This window comes from Schistocerca gregaria, chromosome 7 (genome assembly GCF_023897955.1).
Source record: "Schistocerca gregaria isolate iqSchGreg1 chromosome 7, iqSchGreg1.2, whole genome shotgun sequence".
Taxonomy (NCBI): Eukaryota; Metazoa; Arthropoda; class Insecta; order Orthoptera; family Acrididae; genus Schistocerca; species Schistocerca gregaria.
This window is the reverse complement of record NC_064926.1, coordinates 130,692,869-130,714,342: the sequence shown is the minus strand read 5'-3', so window position 1 is coordinate 130,714,342 and position 21,474 is coordinate 130,692,869. Positions and strand designations below refer to the sequence as shown.

The 21,474-nt window shown below is 45.4% G+C and overlaps 1 protein-coding gene across 1 annotated transcript in view; it reads left to right on the top strand.

Annotated features, from left to right (window-relative positions):
- Window positions 1-2,124: 2,124 nt before the first annotated feature.
- The window catches only part of LOC126282324 (uncharacterized), a 56,683-nt gene continuing 37,333 nt past the window's right edge, over window positions 2,125-21,474 (top strand). Inside the window, exons 1-4 of the mRNA XM_049981981.1 lie at window positions 2,125-2,244; window positions 7,384-7,519; window positions 14,673-14,761; window positions 14,828-14,964. Coding sequence (XP_049837938.1) covers window positions 2,125-2,244; window positions 7,384-7,519; window positions 14,673-14,761; window positions 14,828-14,964 — 482 coding nt within the window. The remainder of the gene's footprint in view (window positions 2,245-7,383; window positions 7,520-14,672; window positions 14,762-14,827; window positions 14,965-21,474) is intronic.

The window sequence follows — 21,474 nt, the reverse complement described above, 5'->3', positions numbered from 1 at the left end:
ACTAGTAAAATACTTTTGATGTATAATTTGCTAATTTCCTCATCAGTCCTCGACATGATTCGACAACATTTGATCACCCTTATTTCACTTTTGTTGATGTGTGTTTTATTACCAGCTTTCAAGTCATTATCCATTGCGTTCAGCTGCTCTTCCAAGTCCTTTACGCTCTCTGACGAGATTAAAAGGTTATCGCAAAACTTGAAAGTTTTTGTTTTTTTGGCCTTGAAATTTAATTCCTTCTCTCAATTCCTTCTTACTTTCAGTTTCTGCTTACTCATTTTACTGACTGAATAACATTGGTGATGCCTCGTTCCCTTCTGAACGACAGCTTTTCCTTGATGTCTTTCGGCGCTTATTACTGTAAACTGGTTTCTGTAAAGTTGTAAATGACCTTTTGTCGTGCCAGTATCATCAAGACGACACTGCACTACTGCACACCTCGATGCTACCTCGTGTTGAGACAACAGAATGCTGATGACCTTCTGTGACCTTTGTACAGCCTTGCACCACGGTGGTACTTTAGAGGAGAAGACTTGTAATTTTATGTGACCCTCTCTGCCCTTTTTTTAAAACTAATTTGCGCCTGATAGTATTCTGAGAAGCGCAGTAATGTAATTGCAAATGTGATCAAAAAAGTACTTGAAGTGAAGTGAAGCTCATCTGGACAGCAAGAAACTCTTTAGCTCGCAATACGCACCACGACAGTAGTTGTGAATCTTTGAGTATGGACTCTAAAAAAAAGACAACTGATTTATTAAAAAAGTGGACTTTTAATTTGTGTCTCGTGGAAAAAGGGCGTGTTGCTAGGCCGTCGCTGAGAACGTATTGCTACATGTAATGAAAATTGATATTTTAGTGATGAAACCGAGTAAAGTATGTGTAAGAGTTGCCTAACATTTATGTATAGAAAATTTTATGGAAGTGAAGAATAGAAATATCTTGTTTTTGGAAAAGGAGGTGAATTTCATTGTCGTCGCCGTCTATCAATCGACAAATTGTAAGTGTACAAAGTTCACTAAAATACAGGAAAAGAAATGCTTTCTCTATAGTTTTCATTCAGTAAGTAATAACCTCTCATAATTTCTTAATTGCAGTAATTGGATTATGTTCTTGTGCAATAGTATGGTTCTGAACTACACTGACCAATTTTGATGTAGCAGAACGTGTAGTTTGAAGGAAGTTTGTGTGCCAAGCAATCTCCTTTTCCCACGAAAAGCAGATTGCTGTTTGATCTTATTTACTTACAACAGTGGTCCGTTAGGTATAAAAAGCTACGAAGACCTGGACTCAAAGCTATCCGCAACACGGCCAAGTAACTAACAGAGTCGTATTTTAAACCTTTAAGAACAATAACTCCCTCCAAATTATAATACGTCATCAACTGGCACAGAAGCTGATCATTCAAGGAGGCAGCGACCAAAATTCAGGTACCAATAACGACTTAAAGTAAAAATCTCAATCAAAAATCAATCTCTCCCTGGCTCCAAACACATATATAAATATTCATATTATTAAGATAAAAGTCATTTTATAGACTATGTGGCGACAGTGGGGTGAACCGTGTCCCTTCTTTATCATCCTCATCAACAGCGCGGACAGTACAACGAGAGCAACATGTACCATTGAATGGAGCAAAAACCTCATAACACCACGGCATGCTGTACCTGGTTATGTATTGTAATCAGTGTAACCAATATTTCGAGATAATATCTTCCAACCGGTTTCTGGCCTGTTCTGTGATGCAAGGGACTTTTGTCATTTAGTAACCTTGATTTCACAAAGATGTGGATGTGTGGAATCAGAGTGCTGGACCTGATCCGTTGTGCGCAGCACCTGCGATGTCAGACGTGACAGATCACGTGACCGCACTTGAGATGATAACGGCGCCGACTGGAGTGCCGGCACGAGCCACCTATCTGTAGAGCCAATTGACCCAGCTCTCGACAGCGACTGCCGCGTTACATTTCCAGCTGGCGAGATACCATCACTATCTGGTATGTAGATATTGTGACACTCTCTATTTCTGGCCATCGCCTTTTTAGTATAAAGGGCGTTCCTGCAGCGTTTCGCCACAGCTATTTGGCAGCCACCGCTGACGCTCTGTTCTCCAAATCGAAAGCAAGAATGACATTCTCGACAGAGGACAAAATTGTACGTGGGCCCGAGGGCAGCGTACCGCTTCCAGACGGGCTGGCCCGCTACCTGTTGGGCAAGATGCTGCAGCATGGCGACAAGGTCGCACAGGTGGGTCGCTTCTGGTAGCGTACGGAATAATTACTGATGACAACTACTGTGTTCCATTTTTGATGAACACTTGTCTGCGAGATTTCTGTTGAACTTGCATGTTTGAAAATTGTAGATTGTGGGCCTGATCAGAACAACCTGATGATTACCGATTCGATTGGTTTGACGACTAAATCTCCCTCTTTCTATTTTGTCTAAATTTTTTCATCTGTTATAATGCACCTGAAATCCTATGTAACATTATTTACTGGGTGGGGCACGAAATGTGTTACTATTTTGTTTTTGAATATAAACTTCATTGTCAACACAATCTGAAAGGAACATATACTACAATGAAGAGCCGTCCATGTAGATTTGTTCTAACTCAGCACATGCTCAATATGTCCACTATTTTGTTTCCTAACTTCCTTCAAACGAACACTGAAGTTAGTGATTACCGTACGGCACATGTCTTCCGTAGTTTCACTGCAAGCTTGAAGAATAAGTCTTCTGAGTTCCATTAAATCACGTGGACGTTTCGGGAAAATTTTTTCCTTTAGGTACCCCCAAAGAAAAAAGTCACATCAATTGAGATCTGGACTATTGGGGGGGGGGCGGGGGGGGGGGGCAATTTTGTCCGTCATTGAAGCGACCTGGAAACATGAGTGAAATGATCCGCATGTCGAAATGCTCGTGTATAAACTCCAACACATTGTTTGCAGTATGTGGCCTTGCTCCATCGTGCATGAACCATTGCGTGCTGAAGGCAAGGCAGTAGCAAGAAGCTGTGGAATGCAGCTATAGCGAAGCATGCTCAAATAACGCCCGCTGTTCACAGTGAAACGTCCCCTTGAAAAAATTTATGAATGATTTGAAGACTAACATGTTCAAAGACACAAACAGAGAGACATAGAGCCAGACGAAAGTTTTAAAAAAACGTGGGCTGAGCTACAAAGTGAGACTATTTACTGTAGCTTTCATGACAGTTCGCCATCTGTTCCATGAATATCTGAAAAGACCACAGTATAATTTTCGTAGGCGGCAGAACCCACGTATCATTAGGTTGGTGGCAATATTCTGTTATGTATACGATCTTTGCAATTCAAATATCAAAGAATGGAGGTGACCTTAAAGGAGCAGCACCGCGCAATAAAATTTTATGTTCGCTTAAGCCATTCAGCCACTGGAACTTACGACGAGCTGCAGCAAATTTACAGTGAAGACACACTACCTCGTGCAACAGTGTTTAGGTCGTTCAGTGACTTCGAATAAGGCCGACTCGTCTGTGTTAAGGAAAGTGGGGGTGGTGTTCAGCTTTTGGTGTGACTGAAGTCAACATCAACACAGCTGCTGTGATTGTTCGTGAGTATTGGCGACTAAAATTACATAATTTCAGTGAAGTGTTGAGAATTTCGTACGACTGTGTCTTTATAATTATACGTGACCATTTCCATATTATTCGTGTTTGTGGCCGTTGGGTGCCACGTCTGTTGACTTCCAAACACAAGCCTGTGCGAATGGAGACAGGCTGAGAGGTGTTGCGTCTCTTTGTTAATGGAGGGGAATCGATTATCACCTAAGATCAGCCATGGATGCATCATTACGATCCTGAAGGGAAACGAGCCACAGCCACGACACTGCGAAATTCGCCAGGATAAAAAAAAATAAATAAATAAATGCGAAAGCTGTTCCACCTGGCCGGCCGCTGGTAGCAGAGCGGTTCTAGGCGCTTCAGTCTGGAACCGCGCTACCGCTACGGTCGCAGGTTCGAATCCTGCCTCGGGCATGGATGTGTGTGATGTCCTTAGGTTAGTTAGGGTTAAGTAGTTCTAAGTTCTAGGGCACTGATGACCTCAGAAGTTAAGTCCCATAGTGCTCAGAGCCATTTGAACCTTTTTTTTTGTTCCATCTGCAGGGGAAATAGTGATCACATGTTTTGACTGTCAAAAATGGTTCAAATGGCTCTGAGCACTATGGGACTTAACAGATGAGGTCGTCAGTCCCCTAGAATTTAGAACTACTTAAATCTAAGGACATCACACACATCCATGCCCGAGGCAGGATTCGAACCTGGGACCATAGCGGTCGCTCGGTTCCAGACTGAAGTGCCTAGAACTGCTCGGCCACATCGGCCGGCTTTTGACTGTCATGGAATAATTTACGAACATGCAGTTCCTCCTGACACTGCTGTTGCAGGAGCATACTATACGTCAATATCGGCCGAACTGAGGAAGAAGAATGTAAGGAAACCATCAGAACTTTCTCGGATCAGATGCAGATTTCATCATGACAATGCGTGGCTTCACGTCGCAAATCGAGTCACGCAGTTTTGGGCTCAGTTCACCTACCATCCAGTAACGTACGATTTTTTTTTAAATTCGCATCGCTAAAGGCATAGCTTCATGGCACGGGATTTGCACTCTTAAGCAATGCTCAGGAAAAGTGAGGCGATACTGAAGAACATGACAAAGAATGGCCTGCACCAATGTGGTAGTAAGTTTCTATTGGACCAAACTGCTGAGGTCATCGGTCCCCGTGCATTATGTGTTGCAAAATTGGCAAAGACGATACAAAACGTGCATTCAAATAAGAGGGGAACACTTTGAAAAAAAAAAACATCATTTAAACTTTGAAATGGCGTAATAAACAACTGTGAAAGAAAGAAGTTTCAGTCTATGTTGATCAGCCCTTGTGAATTTTTCACTAGTTTTATCGTATTCTGTTGCACTACCTACGTCACTAGCAGTCAGTTTTTGGCAAATATTTTCAGTGGAAAGACACGACAGGTTTTCTATTTTATCATTAGTATAGGTATAGATGTAGACTACGAGGCTACTGGGTAGTAAGCACAATTAAAAGTGCCGGGTGATCAAAAAGTCAGTATAAATTTGAAAATTTAATAAACCACGAAATAATGTAGATAGACAGGTACAAATTGACACACATGCTTGGAATGACAGGAGTTTTTATTAGAACTAAAGTTTACCAAATGTCCGACAGATGGCGCTGGACAGCAAAACTGCTACCGTGACGGGTGAGAGGTACGCCGATATGTTACAGAATCGCGTCATCCCCAGCCTGGCTGAAAAGCACCTGCTGGAACGTACGTTGTTTATACGAGGTGCATTCAAGTTCTAAGGCTTCCGATTTTTTTTCTCTGGACTGGAAAGTGATAGAAACATGCGCATTGTTTTAAAATGAGGCCGCGATCATTGTCAATACGTCCCAGAGATGGCAGCACCGTACGGCAGATGGAATTTTACCGCCAGCGGCGGGAATGAAAACTATTTTAAATACTTAAATTGGCGACGTTTTCCTTACTTGAACAGCATGCAATCATTCGTTTTCTGAATTTGCGTGGTGTGAAACCAATTGAAATTCATCGACAGTTGAAGGAGACATGTGGTGATGGAGTTATGGATGTGTCGAAAGTGCGTTCGTGGGTGCGACAGTTTAATGAAGGCAGAATATCGTGTGACAACAAACTGAAACAACCTCTGGCTCGCACAAGCCGGTCTGACGACATCATCGGGAAAGTGGAGAGAATTGTTTTGGGGGATCGCCGAATGACTGTTGAACAGATCGCCTCCAGAGTTGGCAACTCTGTGGGTCCTATGCACACAATCCTGCATGACGAGCTGAAAATGCGAAAAGTGTGATCCAGGTGGGTGCCACGAATGCTGATGGACGACCACATGGCTGCCCGTGTGGCATGTTGCCAAGCAATGTTGACGCGCAACGACAGCATGAATGGGAGTTTCTTTTCGTCGTTTGTGACAATGGATGAGACGTGGATGCCATTTTTCAATCCAGAAACAAAGCGCCAGTCAGCTCAATGGAAGCACACAGATTCACCGCCACCGAACAAATTTCGGGTAACCGCCAGTGCTGAAAAAATGATGGTGTGCATGTTCTGGGACAGCGAAGGCGTAATTCTTACCCATTGCGTTCCAAAGGGCACTACGGTAACAGGTGGATCCTACGAAAATGTTATGAAGAACAAATTCCTTCCTGCACTGCAACAAAAACGTCCGGGACGGGCTGCGCGTGTGCTGTTTCAGCAAGACAACGCACCCGCACGTCGAGCTAACGTTACGCAACAGTTCCTTCGTGATAACAACTTTGAAGTGATGCCTCATGCTCGCTCTCACCTGACCTGGCTCCTAGTGACTTTTGGCTGTTTCCAACAATGAAAGATACTCTCCGTGGCCGCACATTCACCAGCCGTGCTGCTATTGCCTCAGCGATTTTCCAGTGGTCAAAACAGACTCCTAAAGAAGCCTTCGCCGCTGCCATGGAATCATGGCGTCAGCGTTGTGAAAAATGTGTACGTCTGCAGGGCGATTACGTCGAGAAGTAACGCCAGTTTCATCGATTTCGGGTGAGTAGTTAATTAGAAAAAAAAATCGGAGGCCTTAGAACTTGAATGCACCTCGTACAGGATGGCGCTCCACCCCATATTGCTAGACGCGTGAAAGATCACTTGAGCCCGTCGTTTGGTGATGATCGTGAGCTCAGCCACCACTTTTGTCATGCTTGGCCTGCCAGGTCCCGAGACCTCAGTCCGTGCGATTATTAGCTTTGGGGTTACCTGAAGTCGCAAGTGTATCGTGATCGACCGACATCTCTAGGGATGCTGAAAGACAACATCCGACGCCAATGCCTCACCATAACTCCAGACATGCTTTACAATCCTGTTCACAACATTATTCCTCGACTACAGCTATTGTTGAGGAATTATGGTGGACAAATTGAGTAATTCCTGTAAAGATCATCATTTTTGCTTTGTCTTACTTTGTTATGCCAATTATTGGTTGTGTGATCAGAGGAAGCGCCATCTGTCGGACATTTTTTGAACTTTTGTGTTTTTTAATTCTAATAAAACCCTAGTTATTCCAAACTTGTGTGCCAATTTGTACCTCCCTATCTACATTATTCCTTGATTTATTCAGTTTTCAAATTTATACTGACTTTTTGATCACCCGGTACATACTGAGATGATAAATTGAGAAGATTTGAGCCCTCCATGGGCACACTACTTGTAAGCTTGCACTGCTAAGACGGTCGGACTTTCTCTTTGCGCAGGTGTACCCGGAGCTGGGCGGGCTGCAGCTGACGTACGACCAGCTGCGGCGGCGGTCAGCGACGGCGGCGGCGCAGCTGCGGCGACTGGGGCTGCGGCCCGGGGAGGTGCTGGCCGTGGGCACCGCCGGAGGCCCGCACTTCACGCCGCTCTTCGTGGGCTCCCTGATCGCCGGCGTCGTCATTGCGCCCTTCAACCCAGACTTCGATCAAGGTGAGCACTCTGGCAAAGCAGTCCGCGACGTTTCAGCTAAAACCGTGGTCGGATGACAACTGAGCAGCGTAACTCTAGTTTGTAAAAACTTTATCTTCTCTAAAACACGATGTTTTTACCATACTCTATAGCCGATGTTTATATCATTGATGGCCTCATTGTGCTATGGTCTAAGGCAGGCTCGTCCAAAGTGAGCCCCTGGGGCGCTAGCGCCCGCGATCGCCCGCGGCCAGCGCTCGGGCGAATTCGTGTGTTGCTGCAGCGGCCGAGCCGTGCCGCTTATCTGGCCGTGCGAACCGCCCGAACGCCAGCCGATAGATATATTTGTTCGCCCGTTTTCCTTTCGGGCAGAGGACGTCTCACAAGTGCTTCAACTAGAGCTGATTGACCTACAGTGCCATATCCGCTTTAAGGACCGCTTTCTTATGTGTAAAACTTTGGCGTCAAACCTCGGACCCCGAGGGATGTGGCCGGTGGCGGCCATTGCAGACAGCAGTGCGGGGATAGTACGACGCGGTGCCACAAGCTCCGAGCTCCGGTATACGGCTGGGGAGCTGATGATGGCTGAAGGCTCAAGCAGTATGGGGGCCGTCTGATTGCGGCCGTAAGGCAGAGCACACGAGGTGGCATTATCGGCGCATGAAAAAGTTGTCTCAAAATTACACTGACAAACTTCGAGGAGCTGTAGAAGGTGTCTTGAACTACAAAACAAGAATGGTAATTCGCGTCCGGAAACAAAGACGCTATGGAGAGTCGAAGTTATAATCATATAGCCTGCATGTGTATATATGCACTCGGTGATGTCCGCCCCTATAGCTGAGTGGCCAGCGTGATGACTTGCCATCCTATGGGCCCAGGTTCGATTCCCAGCTGGGTCGGAGATTTTTTTTCCGCTCAGGGACTCCGCCCAGGAACTGGGTATTGTGCTGTCTTCATCATCATTTCATCCCTACCTGGCATACACTTCGCCCAATGTGGCGTAATAAGGCCTGCACCTACGCGGCTGGACATGATCCGCAAGGACCTCGCGGACAATGACGCCAAACGCTCATTTCCATTTTTTTTCATTTCTTGATGGTGCTACAAGCTTTTAGGGAGGATGGAGGAGGATAAATGTAACCATTTGAGGCAAGGGACCCTGGTCCGGAAACGAAAATAGTTCTGATACCTCTGACAGTGGAATACATATTAATATTACAGGGTAGGCAATTTTCAGAGGTGGTAGTATATGTAGATGGGTTCTAAAATGCGTAGCTTAAGAGCTTTGAGCACTTGTTTAATATAACGGCGACGTGTTTCACAGTAGCGAAGATAGACAAGTGCTCATAGCGCTACAGGTACACATTTTAGACCACATCTTTATTAGAATTTTTTGTTGTTTTCGTCCACGCAGCCACCTTTGAAAGTATGCTACCCGACAGTCTTGGCAATAACAGTACTGGTACATGTTCTCCACTATTGGAGATTACAGAACGATTTTCGCTTGTAACTTTCGACTTGTTCATTTCCGGACCAGTGTCCCTTACATTTATCAATATTCTTCTCCGTCACCTCTGTAAGCCTGTAATGTCCTCACTGAACGCTGTGTTTCCTATTTCCGTCCATACCGCAACATCGTCGAAACATCAGTTATTCATGATGATGATATCGTTAGTGTGGGTGTGGGTGTAGCTCGGTTTTTAGCGCTTGTACCCTGATAGGATGAGACGAGTATGGTTAATGGGCGCAAAAGTACTACGATCTGGAACTACAAAGAAAAGACAAATAACGCCTTAAAACGTACGTGCATGCATGCATGCATGTACACGCATAACAAATATGTGTGCTGCGGCAGACTATGAACTGACAGGAAAAAGAAAGAAACAGATGAAAGGATTCGAATAATACAATAGAGAGCTGTGGCAGGGTCATCACTGGAACAACAAGAATGACCTAGTCATTCCGCAACACGCTAAAATACCCAGCCTGAAAGCTTAGGCCTGAGGACAGTCACGCCACAAAACTTTAAAATCTTTACCACACTTGTCACGTCCTCAGCTGAAACAGAGGGCAGATCTCCACCGAAATTCATTTCTGTCCTCTCAGAACAATACAATGTGTGGCACGTGATTAGAACTACACAGATTGGAGAGGGAGGGGATGGAAGAGGGGGGGGGGGAGTAGATCCTTTCGCCAGAGTAAGAAGCCATGCGTGAAGTGCCATCACCCAGTTCAGAGGTGGGTCAGAGTAATTTCGTATCACCTTAGTGACCAGCAGGATGAACGCCACAGCCACCGAACGTAGCTTACTGTCCCTCACTGTCAGTCGCTCCTCCTCCCATAATTGCGAGGATCTGTGACGCAATAGGGAGCGGTGGCGTGCAGGGGAGTAGTACATTGTGTCACTGCGTATGCCTTGCAGGTCTCCTTGACTGGTAGAAGTGCTTGTACACCTCTCCCAATTCCCACAGGTACGTTACCAGCAGAATTTTGCTTGCTTCCCCTGCTGTACAGTGACACATCACTTACACCACGGTCTAATGCCTGTAAAGCACAAGTCACCGATAATATTTTCATTTAATTATTATTATTTACCCGCAGAGGTATGTTCACCTGGGTGTCATCTTGTATGGGTGTCGCCACACATTTTATGACCTGACAGAGTGTTTGATACTTTGTCTTTTGTGCATCGTTCGCAGCTTTAGTTGAATGTAATTATTATATACACTATGTTTCACACCTTTTACAGCTTCACTATTCACTATTACGAGGGCTATTCGGACAGTAAGGAACGATAGGTCGCGAAATTGAAACCACAGTGAAAATCAAAACTGTTTTATTTGCAACAGTTGGCTAAACTTCCAGCTACTTATCTCCATAGTCGCCGACCCGACTTAGACATTTGTCGTAGCGTTGTACCAACTTTCCAATACCCTCGTTATAGAAGGCAGTCGCCAGTGCTTTCCGCCAATTCTCTACGCTGACCTACAGCTCGTTGTCTGTGTGAAAATGTTGTCTTCATAGCCAGCAGTTCATGTGAGCAGAGATGAAAGTTAGAGGGAGACAATTACAGGCTGTATTGTGGGTAATCAAACATTTCGAACTGAAAACGATGCAGGAGCATCCTCATTGTCCCAGCAGAATGCGGCTTAGAATTGTATTGAAGAAGAAAACGCATGACAGTTATGTAACGTTGGCTGCGTAGCTTCAGGCGAAATTTCTCACCAGGCCCTCGTACATGGTGGGAGACACTATTGTTCGAGGTATCTTTATGTGGTTCCTGTGTGCTCAGAACTAAAAAGAACGACATAACGCGATCGACGGGCATAGTAAAGATTTTCACTGTGGTTTCCATTTCGCGACCGATCGTTCCTTACGTTCCGAATACCCATAGTACACTACTGGCCATTAAAATTGCTACACCACGAAGATGACGTGCTACACACGCGAAATTTAACCGACAGGAAGAAGATGCTGTGATACGCAGATGATTAGCTTTTCAGAGCATTCACAAAAGGTTGGAGCCGGTAGCGACACCTACAACGTGCTGACCTGAGGAAACTTTCCAATCGATTTCTCATACACTAACAGCAGTTGACCAGCGTTGCCTGGTGAAACGTTATTGTGATGCCTCGTGTAAGGAGGAGAAATGTGTACCATCTCATTTCCGACTTTGATCACGGGCGGATTGTAGCCTATCGCGATTGTGGTTTATCGTATCGCGACATTACTGCTCGCGTTGGTCTAGATCCAATGACTGCTAGCAGAATATGGAATCGGTGGGTTCAGGAGGGTAATACGGAACGGCGTGCTGGATCCGAACGGCCTCGTATCACTAGCAGTCGAGATGACAGGCATCTTATCCGCATGGCTGCAACGGATCGTGCAGCCACGTCTCGATCCCTGAGTCAACAGATCAGGACGTTTGCAAGACAAGAACCGTGTGCACGAACAGTGCGACGACATTTGCAGCAGCATGTACAATCAGCTCGGAGACCATGGCTGCGGCTACCCTTGACACTGCATCACAGACAGGAGCGCCTGCGATGGTGTACTCAACCACGAACCTGTGTGCACGAATGGCAACACGTCATTTTTTCAGACGAATCCAAGTTCTGTTTACCATATCATGATGGTCTCATCGGTGTTTGGCGACATCGCGGTGAACGCACAATGGAAGCATGTATTCGTAATCGCCATACTGGCGTATCTCCCGGCGTGATAGTATGGGGTGCCATTGGTTACACGTGTCGGTCACCTCTTGTTCGCACTGACGGCACTTTGAACAGTAGACGTTACGTTTCAGATGTGTTACCCCTGGCTCTACCTCTCATTCGATTCCTGCGAAACCCTACATTTCAGCAGGATAATGCACGATCGCATGTTGCAGGTCCTGTACGGGCCTTTCTGGATACAGAAAATGTTCGACTGCTGCCCTGGCCAGCACATTCTCCAGATCTCTCACCAATTGAAAACGTCTGGTCAATGGTGGCCGAGCAACTGGCTCGTCACAATACGCCAGTCACTACCCTTGATGAACTGTGGTATCGAAGCTCTGTTTGAGTCAACGCCCAGGCGTTGTTGTTGTTGTTGCGGTCTTCAGTCCTGAGACTGGTTTGATGCAGCTCTCCATGCTACTCTATCCTGTGCAAACTTCTTCATCTCCCAGTATCCACTGCCACCTTCATCCTTCTGAATCTGCTTAGTGTATTCATCTCTTGGTCTCCCTCTACGATTATTACCCTCCACGCTGCCCTCCAATACCAAATTGGTGATCCCTTGATGCCTCAGAACATGTCCTACCAACCGATCCCTTCTTCTGGTCAAGTTGTGCCACAAACTTCTCCCCAATCCTATTCAATACTTCCTCATTAGTTATGTGATCTACCCATCTAACCTTCAGCATTCTTCTGTAGCACCACATTTCGAAAGCTTCTATTCTCTTCTTGTCCAAACTAGTTATCGTCCATGTTTCACTTCCATACATGGCTACACTCCATACAAATACTTTCAGAAATGACTTCCTGACACTTAAATCTATACTCGATGTTAACAAATTTCTCTTCTTCATAAACGCTTTCCTTGCCATTGCCAGTCTACATTTTATATCCTCTCTACTTCGACCATCATCAGTTATTTTGCTCCCCAAATAGCAAAACTCCTTTACTACTTTAAGTGTCTCATTTCATAATCTAATTCCCTCAGCATCACCCGACTTAATTCGAATACATTCCATTATCCTCGTTTTGCTTTTGTTGATGTTCATCTTATATCCTCCTTTCAAGACACTGTCCATTCCATTCAACTGTTCTTCCAAGTCCTTTGCTGTCTCTGACAGAATTACAATGTCATCAGCAAACCTCAGAGTTTTTATTTCTTCTCCATGGATTTTAATACCTACACCGAATTTTTCTTTTGTTTCCTTTACTGCTTGCTCAATATACAGATTGAATAACATCGGGGAAAGGCTACAACCCTGTCTCACTACTTTCCCAACCACTGCTTCCCTTTCATGCCCCTCGACTCTTATGACTGCCAGCTGGTTTCTGTACAAATTGTAAATAGCCTTTCGCTCCCTGTATTTTACCCCTGCCACCTTTAGAATTTGAAAGAGAGTCAACATTGTCAAAAGCTTTTTCTAAGTCTACAAATGCTAGAAACGTAGGTTTGCCTTTCCTTAATCTTTCTTCTAAGATAAGTCGTAGGGTCAGTATTGCCTCACGTGTTCCAGTGTTTCTACGGAATCCAAACTGATCTTCCCCAAGGTCGGCTTCTACTATTTTTTCCATTCGTCTGTAGAGAATTCGTGTTAGTATTTTGCAGCTGTGGCTTATTAAACTGATAGTTCGGTAATTTTCACATCTGTCAACACCTGCTTTCTTTGGGATTGGAATTATTATATTCTTCTTGAAGTCTGAGGGTATTTCGCCTGTTTCATACATCTTGCTCACCAGCTGGTAGACTTTTGTCATGACTGGCTCTCCCAAGACCGTCAGTAGTTCTAATGGAATGTTGTCTACTCCGGGGGCCTTGTTTCGACTCAGGTCTTTCAGTGCTCTGTCAAACTCTTCACGCAGTATCTTACCTCCCATTTCGTCTTCATCTACATCCTCTTCCATTTCCATAATATTGTCCTCAATTACATCGCCCTTGTTTAAACCTTCTATATACTCCTTCCACCTTTCTGCCTTCCCTTCTTTGCTTAGAACTGGGTTGCCATCTGAGCTCTTGATATTCATACACGTGGTTCTCTTCTCTCCAAAGGTCTCTTTAATTTTCCTGTAGGCAGTATCTATCTTACCCCTAGTGAGATAAGCCTCTACATCCTTACATTTGTTCTCTAGCCACCCCTGCTTAGCCATTGTGCACTTCCTGTCGATCTCATTTTTGAGACGTTTGTATTCCTTTTTGCCTGCTTCATTTACTGCATTTTTATATTTTCTCCTTTCATCAATGAAATTCAATATTTCTTCTGTTACCCAAGGATTTCTACTAGCCCTCGTCTTTTTACCTACTTGACCCTCTGCTGCCTTCACTACTTTATCCCTCAAAGCTACCCATTCTTCTTCTACTGTATTTCTCTTCCCCATTCCTGTCAATTGTTCCCTTATGCTCTCCCTGAAACTCTGTACAACCTCTGGTTCTTTCAGTTTGTCCAGGTCCCATCTCCTTAATTTCCCACATTTTTGCAGTTTCTTCAGTTTTAATCTACAGGTCATAACCAATAGATTGTGGTCAGAGTCCACATCTGCCGCTGGAAATGTCTTGCAATTTAAAGCCTGGTTCCTAATCTCTGTCTTACCATTATATAATCTATCTGATACCTTTTGGTATCTCCAGGGTTCTTCCAGGCGTATCAAGGCAGTTATTACGTCCAGAGGTGGTTCTTCTAGATACTGATGTTTCAGGATCTATGCACCCAAATTCCGTGAAAATGTACTCACATGTCAGTTCTAGTGTAATATATTTATCCAATGAATACCCGTTTATCATCTGCACTTCATCTTGGTGCAGCAATTTTATTTGCCAGTAGTGTATAACGAGATTTCGTTAACAAAACAAATTTGTAAAGGCATTTGTGCCGCACTCATCAGGAGATTTTACGATATAGTGCGACAGTGTAACTGTTCCTAAATTGACTTTCGTTATGAAAATCCCTACTTTGCGTCAACAGACGAGATGCGCCACGTACTGGCCATCCTCCGTCCACGGGTGGTGATAGCCGACAAGCCGAACGCCCTGTACGAGCAGTCGGCAGCCACTGTGCTCAGCAGGGAGGACGTCTTCAAGTGGTTCGAGGGGGAGGCGAGCGACGTCGCCGAGCCCCAGGCAGAGGCGGAGCTGGAGGTGGAGGAGCGGCCGCTGGACTCTCCAGCCGTGGTGCTCTGCTCGTCCGGCACCACTGGCTACCCCAAAGGCGTCGAGGTCTCGCACCGGGGGCTGCTGCAGCTGCTCGCCAACGGCACGTGAGTACGCCTGCACACCTCTCCTTCCGTAACTGCACCCAAGTCAACTGAGGTGCTAATACGACCCAGTGTTGTCTTCACTACACTGCCGAAATAGTGATACAATTCTCTCTAGTGACAGCAATGTCAAGTGTTTTAAAACAGACAACCTTTCGGAGGAGAGTACTCCTTGACCATTGTCAAGTGGTGACTGTCCATGTGGGTACTGCTGCCTCAAAATCGCCGAGGAAACTGGCAAATTTCACGGAACTTTCGCACCATTTCAATACTTAACTGTCAAAATATTTGGTATTATATACACTACTGGCCATTAAAATTGCTACACCAAGAAGAAATGCAGATGATAAACGGGTGTACATTGGACAAACATACACACCTGGAAATTGAAATAAGAACACCTTGAATTCATTGTCCCAGGAAGGGGAAACTTTATTGACACATTCCTGGGGTCAGATACATCACATGATCACACTGACAGAACCACAGGCACATAGACACAGGCAACAGAGCATGCACAATGTCGGCACTAGTACAGTGTATATCCACCTTTCGCAGCAATGCAGGCTGCTATTCTCCCATGGAGACGATCGTAGAGATGCTGGATGTAGTCCTGTGGAACGGCTTGCCATGCCATTTCCACCTGGCGCCTCAGTTGGACCAGAGTTCGTGCTGGACGTGCAGACCGCGTGAGACGACGCTTCATCCAGTCCCAAACATGCTCAATGGGGGACAGATCCGGAGATCTTGCTGGCCAGGGTAGTTGACTTACACCTTCTAGAGCACGTCGGGTGGCACAGGATACATGCGGACGTGCATTGTCCTGTTGGAACAGCAAGTTCCCTTGCCGGTCTAGGAATGGTAGAACGATGGGTTCGATGACGTTTGGATGTACCGTGCAGTATTCAGTGTCCCCTCGACGATCACCAGAGGTGTACGGCCAGTGTAGGAGATCACTCCCCACACCATGATGCCGGGTGTTGGCCCTGTGTGCCTCGGTCGTATGCAGTCCTGATTGTGGCACTCCCCTGCACGGCACCAAACACGCATACGACCATCGTTGGCACCAAGGCAGAAGCGACTCTCATTGCTGAAGACGACACGTCTCCATTCGTCCCTCCATTCACGCCTGTCGCGACACCACTGGAGGTGGGCTGCACGATGTTGGGGCGTGAGCGGAAGACGGCCTAACGGTGTGCGGGACCGTAGCCCAGCTTCATGGAGACGGTTGCGAATGGTCCTCGCCGACACCCCAGGAGCAACAGTGTCCCTAATTTGCTGGGAAGTGCGGTCCCCTACGGTACTGCGTAGGATCCTACGGTCTTGGCGTGCATCGGTGCGTTGCTGCGGTCCGGTCCCAGGTCTACGGGCACGTGCACCTTCCGCCGACCACTGGCGACAACATCGATGTACTTTGGAGACCTCACGCCCCACGTGTTGAGCAATTCGGCGGTACGTCCACCCGGCCTCCCGCATGCCCACTATACGCCCTCGCTCAAAGTCCGTCAACTGCACATACGGTTCACGTCCACGCTGTCGCGGCATGCTACCAGTGTTAAAGACTGCGATGGAGCTCCGTATGCCACGGCAAACTGGCTGACACTGACGGCGGCGGTGCACAAATGCTGCGCAGCTAGCGCCATTCGACGGCCAACACCGCGGTTCCTGGTGTGTCCGCTGTGCCGTGCGTGTGATCATTGGTTGTACAGCCCTCTCGCAGTGTCCGGAGCAAGTATGGTGGGTCTGACACACCGGTGTCAATGTATTCTTTTTTCCATTTCCAGGAGTGTATTATACTAGAACTGACGTGTGATTACATTTTGACGTAATTTGGGTGCATAGATCCTGAGAAATCAGTACCCAGAACAACCACCTCTGTCCGTAATAACGGCCTATATACTCCTGGGCATTGAGTCAAACAGAGCTTGGATGGCATGTACAGGTACAGCTGCCCATGCAGCTTCAACACGATACCATAGTTCATCTACAAGGTGACTGGCGTATTGTTACGGGCCAGTTGCTCAGCCACCATTGACCAGACCTTTTCAGTTGGTGAGAGATCTGGAGAACGTGCTGGCTAGGGCAGCAGTCGAATATTTTCTATACCCAGAAAGGTCCATAGAGTAACTGCAACATGCATTATCCTGCTGAAATGTAGGGTTTCGCAGGGATCAAATGACACGTGTCATAATACGTCTGAAATGGAACGTCCACCGTTAAAAGGGCCGCCAATGCGAACAAGAGGTGATAGAGACAGGTAACCAATGGCACCCCATACCATCACGCCGGGTGATACGCCAGTATGGCGTTCACCGCGATATCGCCAAACACGGATGCTAACCATAATGATGCTGTAAACTGAGTCTGGATTCTCCAGAATGAGATTTTCACTCTGCAGCGGAGTGTGCGCTGATATGAAACTTCCTGGCAGATTAAAACTGTGTGCCCGACCGAGACTCGAACTCGGGACCTTTGCCTTTCGCGGGCAAGTGCTCTACCATCTGAGCTACCGAAGCACGACTCACGCCCGATACTCACAGCTTTACTTCTGCCAGTATCCGTCTCCTACCTTCCAAACTTTACAGAAGCTCTCCTCGAACCTTGCAGAACTAGCACTCCTGAAAGAAAGGATATTGGGGTGATATGGCTTAGCTCCAGCCTGGGGGATGTTTACAGAATGAGATTTTCACTCTGCAGCGGAGTATGAATCTGGATTCATCCGAAAAAATGACTTTTGCCATTCATGCACACAGGTTCATCGTTGAGTACACCATCGCAGGCGCTGCTGTTTGTGATACAGCGTCAATGGTAGTCGCAGCCATGGTCTCCGAGCAGATAGTCCATGCTGCTGCAAACGTCGTCTTCGAACTGTTCGTGCAGGTTGTTGTTGTCTTGCAAACGTCCCCATCTGTTGACTCATGGATCCGTTACAGCCATGCTGATAAGATGCCTGTCATCTTGACAATTAGTGATACGAGGCCGTTTCGATCCAGCACGGCGTTCCGTATTACCCTTATTACCCATCAATTCCATATTCTGCTAACAGTCATTGGATATCGACCAACGCGAGCAGCAATGTCGCTATACGATAAACCGCAATCGCGATAGGCTACAATCCAATCTTTACCAAAGTCGAAAACGTGAGGGTATGCATTTCTCCTCCTTACACGAGGCATCACAACAACGTTTCACCAGGCAACGCCGGTTAACTGCTGTTTGTGTATGAGAAATCGGTTGGAAACTTTCCTCTTGTCAGCACGTTGTAGGTGTCGCCACCGGCGCTAACCTTGTGTGAATGCTCTGAAAAGCTAATCATTTACATATCACAGCATCCTCTTCCTGTCGGTTAAATTTCGCTTGTGTAGCACGTCATCTTCGTGGTGTAGCAATTTTAATTGTCAGTAGTGTAGTTGTAGCTAGGGTTGCAATATTGTATTACCTATTTTCTGTGCATAATTCCTTACAAAATTGGAGGTATGGCTGTAAATGGCGTGAATGAAAAACTACATAGTAGATTAAAACTGGGTGCACACCTGGATTCGAACCTGGTATCTTTGCTTTTCGTGGTTAAGTACTCTACCGACTGGCTGTCCAACCACAACTCAAGCCACTTCCACTAGTACCTCATCTCCTATCTTCCGAACACAACAGAAGTTGTCGTTTACACTTAGGTGGAGTAACACTTCCTTCTTCCAGCAGTGTTAGTACCACGGAGGAGAACTGTGAAGTTGTAAAGTAGGGGTTGAGGCACTAGTGGGAACAAAACTGTGAGGCAAGGTGATGACACGTGCGTAGACACGTGAAGTAGCAGAGCGCGTGCCCGGGAAAGGCAAAGATCCCAGGTTCGCTTGGAAGTAAGCCAGTTTCTTTAGCGATTTTGTGTTCATAAAACCAAGACATCTGCCTCGAAGTCTTCGCTATAGTATTATGCATATTCACTAGATATATATTTTATGAAACTTCCTGGCAGATTAAAACTATGTGCCCGACCGAGACTCGAACTCGGGACCTTTGCCTTTCGTCAGCAAGTGCTCTACTATCTGAGCTACCGAAGCACGACTCACGCCCGGTACTCACAGCTTTACTTCTGCCAGTATATCGTCTCCTATCTTCCAAACTTTACAGAAGCTCTCCTGCGAACCGGGCGTGATTCGTGCTTCGGTAGCTCAGATGGTAGAGCACTTGCCCGCGGAAGGCAAAGGTCCCGAGTTCGAGTCTCGGTTGGGCACACAGTTTTAATCTGCCAGGAAGTTTCATATCAGCGCACACTCCGCTGCAGAGTGAAAATCTCATTCAGGTATATATTTTATATTCCTTTTAAGCTTCCAGAGACAGCTAATGGCTCACTATCACTATAGCCATTTCTCCCACATACTAGTCTGTAGCTCATTCTCATCAGTTACCCATCCCCAACAATCCCCCCCCCCCCCCCACCCCCGCCATGTTGGCCGACTTCTTTCTTACAATTCCGTTCTTTCCTCTAAATAACGGAAATAAAAACCCTCATGGCAGATTAGAGCTGTGTGGAGACCTGGACTCCAACCTACCCTTGTCAATGTCGTATCATTCTTTTCCTCCTTCTTTATCTCTCCCGGTTCTGATAATACTAACCATAAGTTTTGCAACGTCTTTTATAAATTCCACTTTAGATTACGTTGAATGAAAGTGTAACGTTCTTTAAATATTTATTGAATGAATTCGTGACTGAGGAACGGATACAAAACTGGCGTTATCGTGTAGCGTGTTGTAACTGCAAGTGGTGTACTTACTCTGTGTTACTGTTAGCAAAAATTCATACTGGCCGACTGGGCAATGCGACTCCCAATACCAATACAGAAATGCAATCACTGCATAATATATTCAGCCCCTTAGGCACTGAATTTTCTGACCCTGTTCAAAACTGATAGTTTTTGTCCCTGTGCACATAACAAAAAAATAAAATGGTCTTATCTCTAAAGCAGCAACGGTGGAACGGGATATATTCTGGTCTCTCATGAAGAAGAATAAAATATACTAGCTACAGGCTCAGCGGTGGCCCTAACACATTGAAATGTACATGAAATTCTTTTGGCTGATAAAAGAAAACATTTATGAAAAATTCAATGTCTTTGAAAAACATATGACCTGGGCAGGGAGTCGGTATTGATTAGGGCGAATTACTAACACTGTATTCGAAGTTAAGTTTGGATTTCCAAAACATCTGACAGTTGAAATTACATTACTCAGAACAATTACATCCTTTTTAATAATTGAGACACAACAATGAGATGTACACAGCAAGAATTATCTAACTTCACAAAAAAAGGTTCAAATGGCTCTGAGCACTATGGGACTTAACTTCTGAGGTCATCAGTCCCCTAGAACTTACAAATACTTAAACCTAACTAACCTAAGGACATCACACACATCCATGCCCGAGGAAGGATTCGAACCTGCGACCGTAGCGGTCGCGCGGTTCCAGACTGAAGCGCCTAGAACTGCTCGGCCACCCTGGCCGGCCCTCACAAAAATGCATAAATACAAATCATCGAATTACATATACCTGTGTTAACAAGTCTTAGAAACATTACGAAAGGGAAATATATAACTAGCCTTTACATCAAACCTATTTACGTATATTCTGGAGTTACTCAACGATTTCCAATTATAGTCAACAGTTCTACACTAACGCGCTGACAAAACGAGATTCATAAATATTTCACCTCTTTACCTTGCTTGCAAGAGCACTTCTTCCACATTCATACCTCCAACAATACAAGTACTCCTAATTCCTACATTTCATTTTAAGTTTCACAGAGCACCCCATAAAAATCGCCTACGCCGTCCTCTTTCACTAACAGACAGCTACCCACGACTGTGCGACAAGCGATCTCGTACTCCAACACTACAATCTCACATCGGAAGCAGTATCTTTTGTATTGCGGTCGTGCATAGTCAATGATCCGCTTTATAAAGCCTATCAGAGACATACATCGTTTATAATATAATAGTTTCATTTTAGTTTACATTAGTATTATTATCATATTCGGGTGCCACATGCAAGTGTACCTCAGTAGACTACTTTCACTTCAAATGTGCTAAAATAATCAATGCCATTCTTAATGTCATTTATTATAGTTATTTGTCTCAATCATTATTATTACTAATATTATTATTCTTCTGAATATGTTTATAATATCTTGCGTTGGTCCTGATCAAATGTAAAAGAGAGCCTTAAGCAGTCATCCGATCAGCGTAAATAAGCAATAAATAAATACATTTAATTCAGTATGTCAACAAATACTAGTTGATGTCAGGGTAAATATGACTGAAATCATTGCTTTAAACTGATCCTCGATTGCATTGGTCGAAACAGTTGATACTTGTCAACTAAGGGGTGGGAAAATAAAAACTGGTCCAAAAAAAAATCCATACACCTTAGGATAGTCAACCGAATTTACATGATCCGTCCCTGATGCGTAGAATGTGTTGCTTATCGCAAGGTGCAGGGACTATTTTCCCGGTCATTGTACA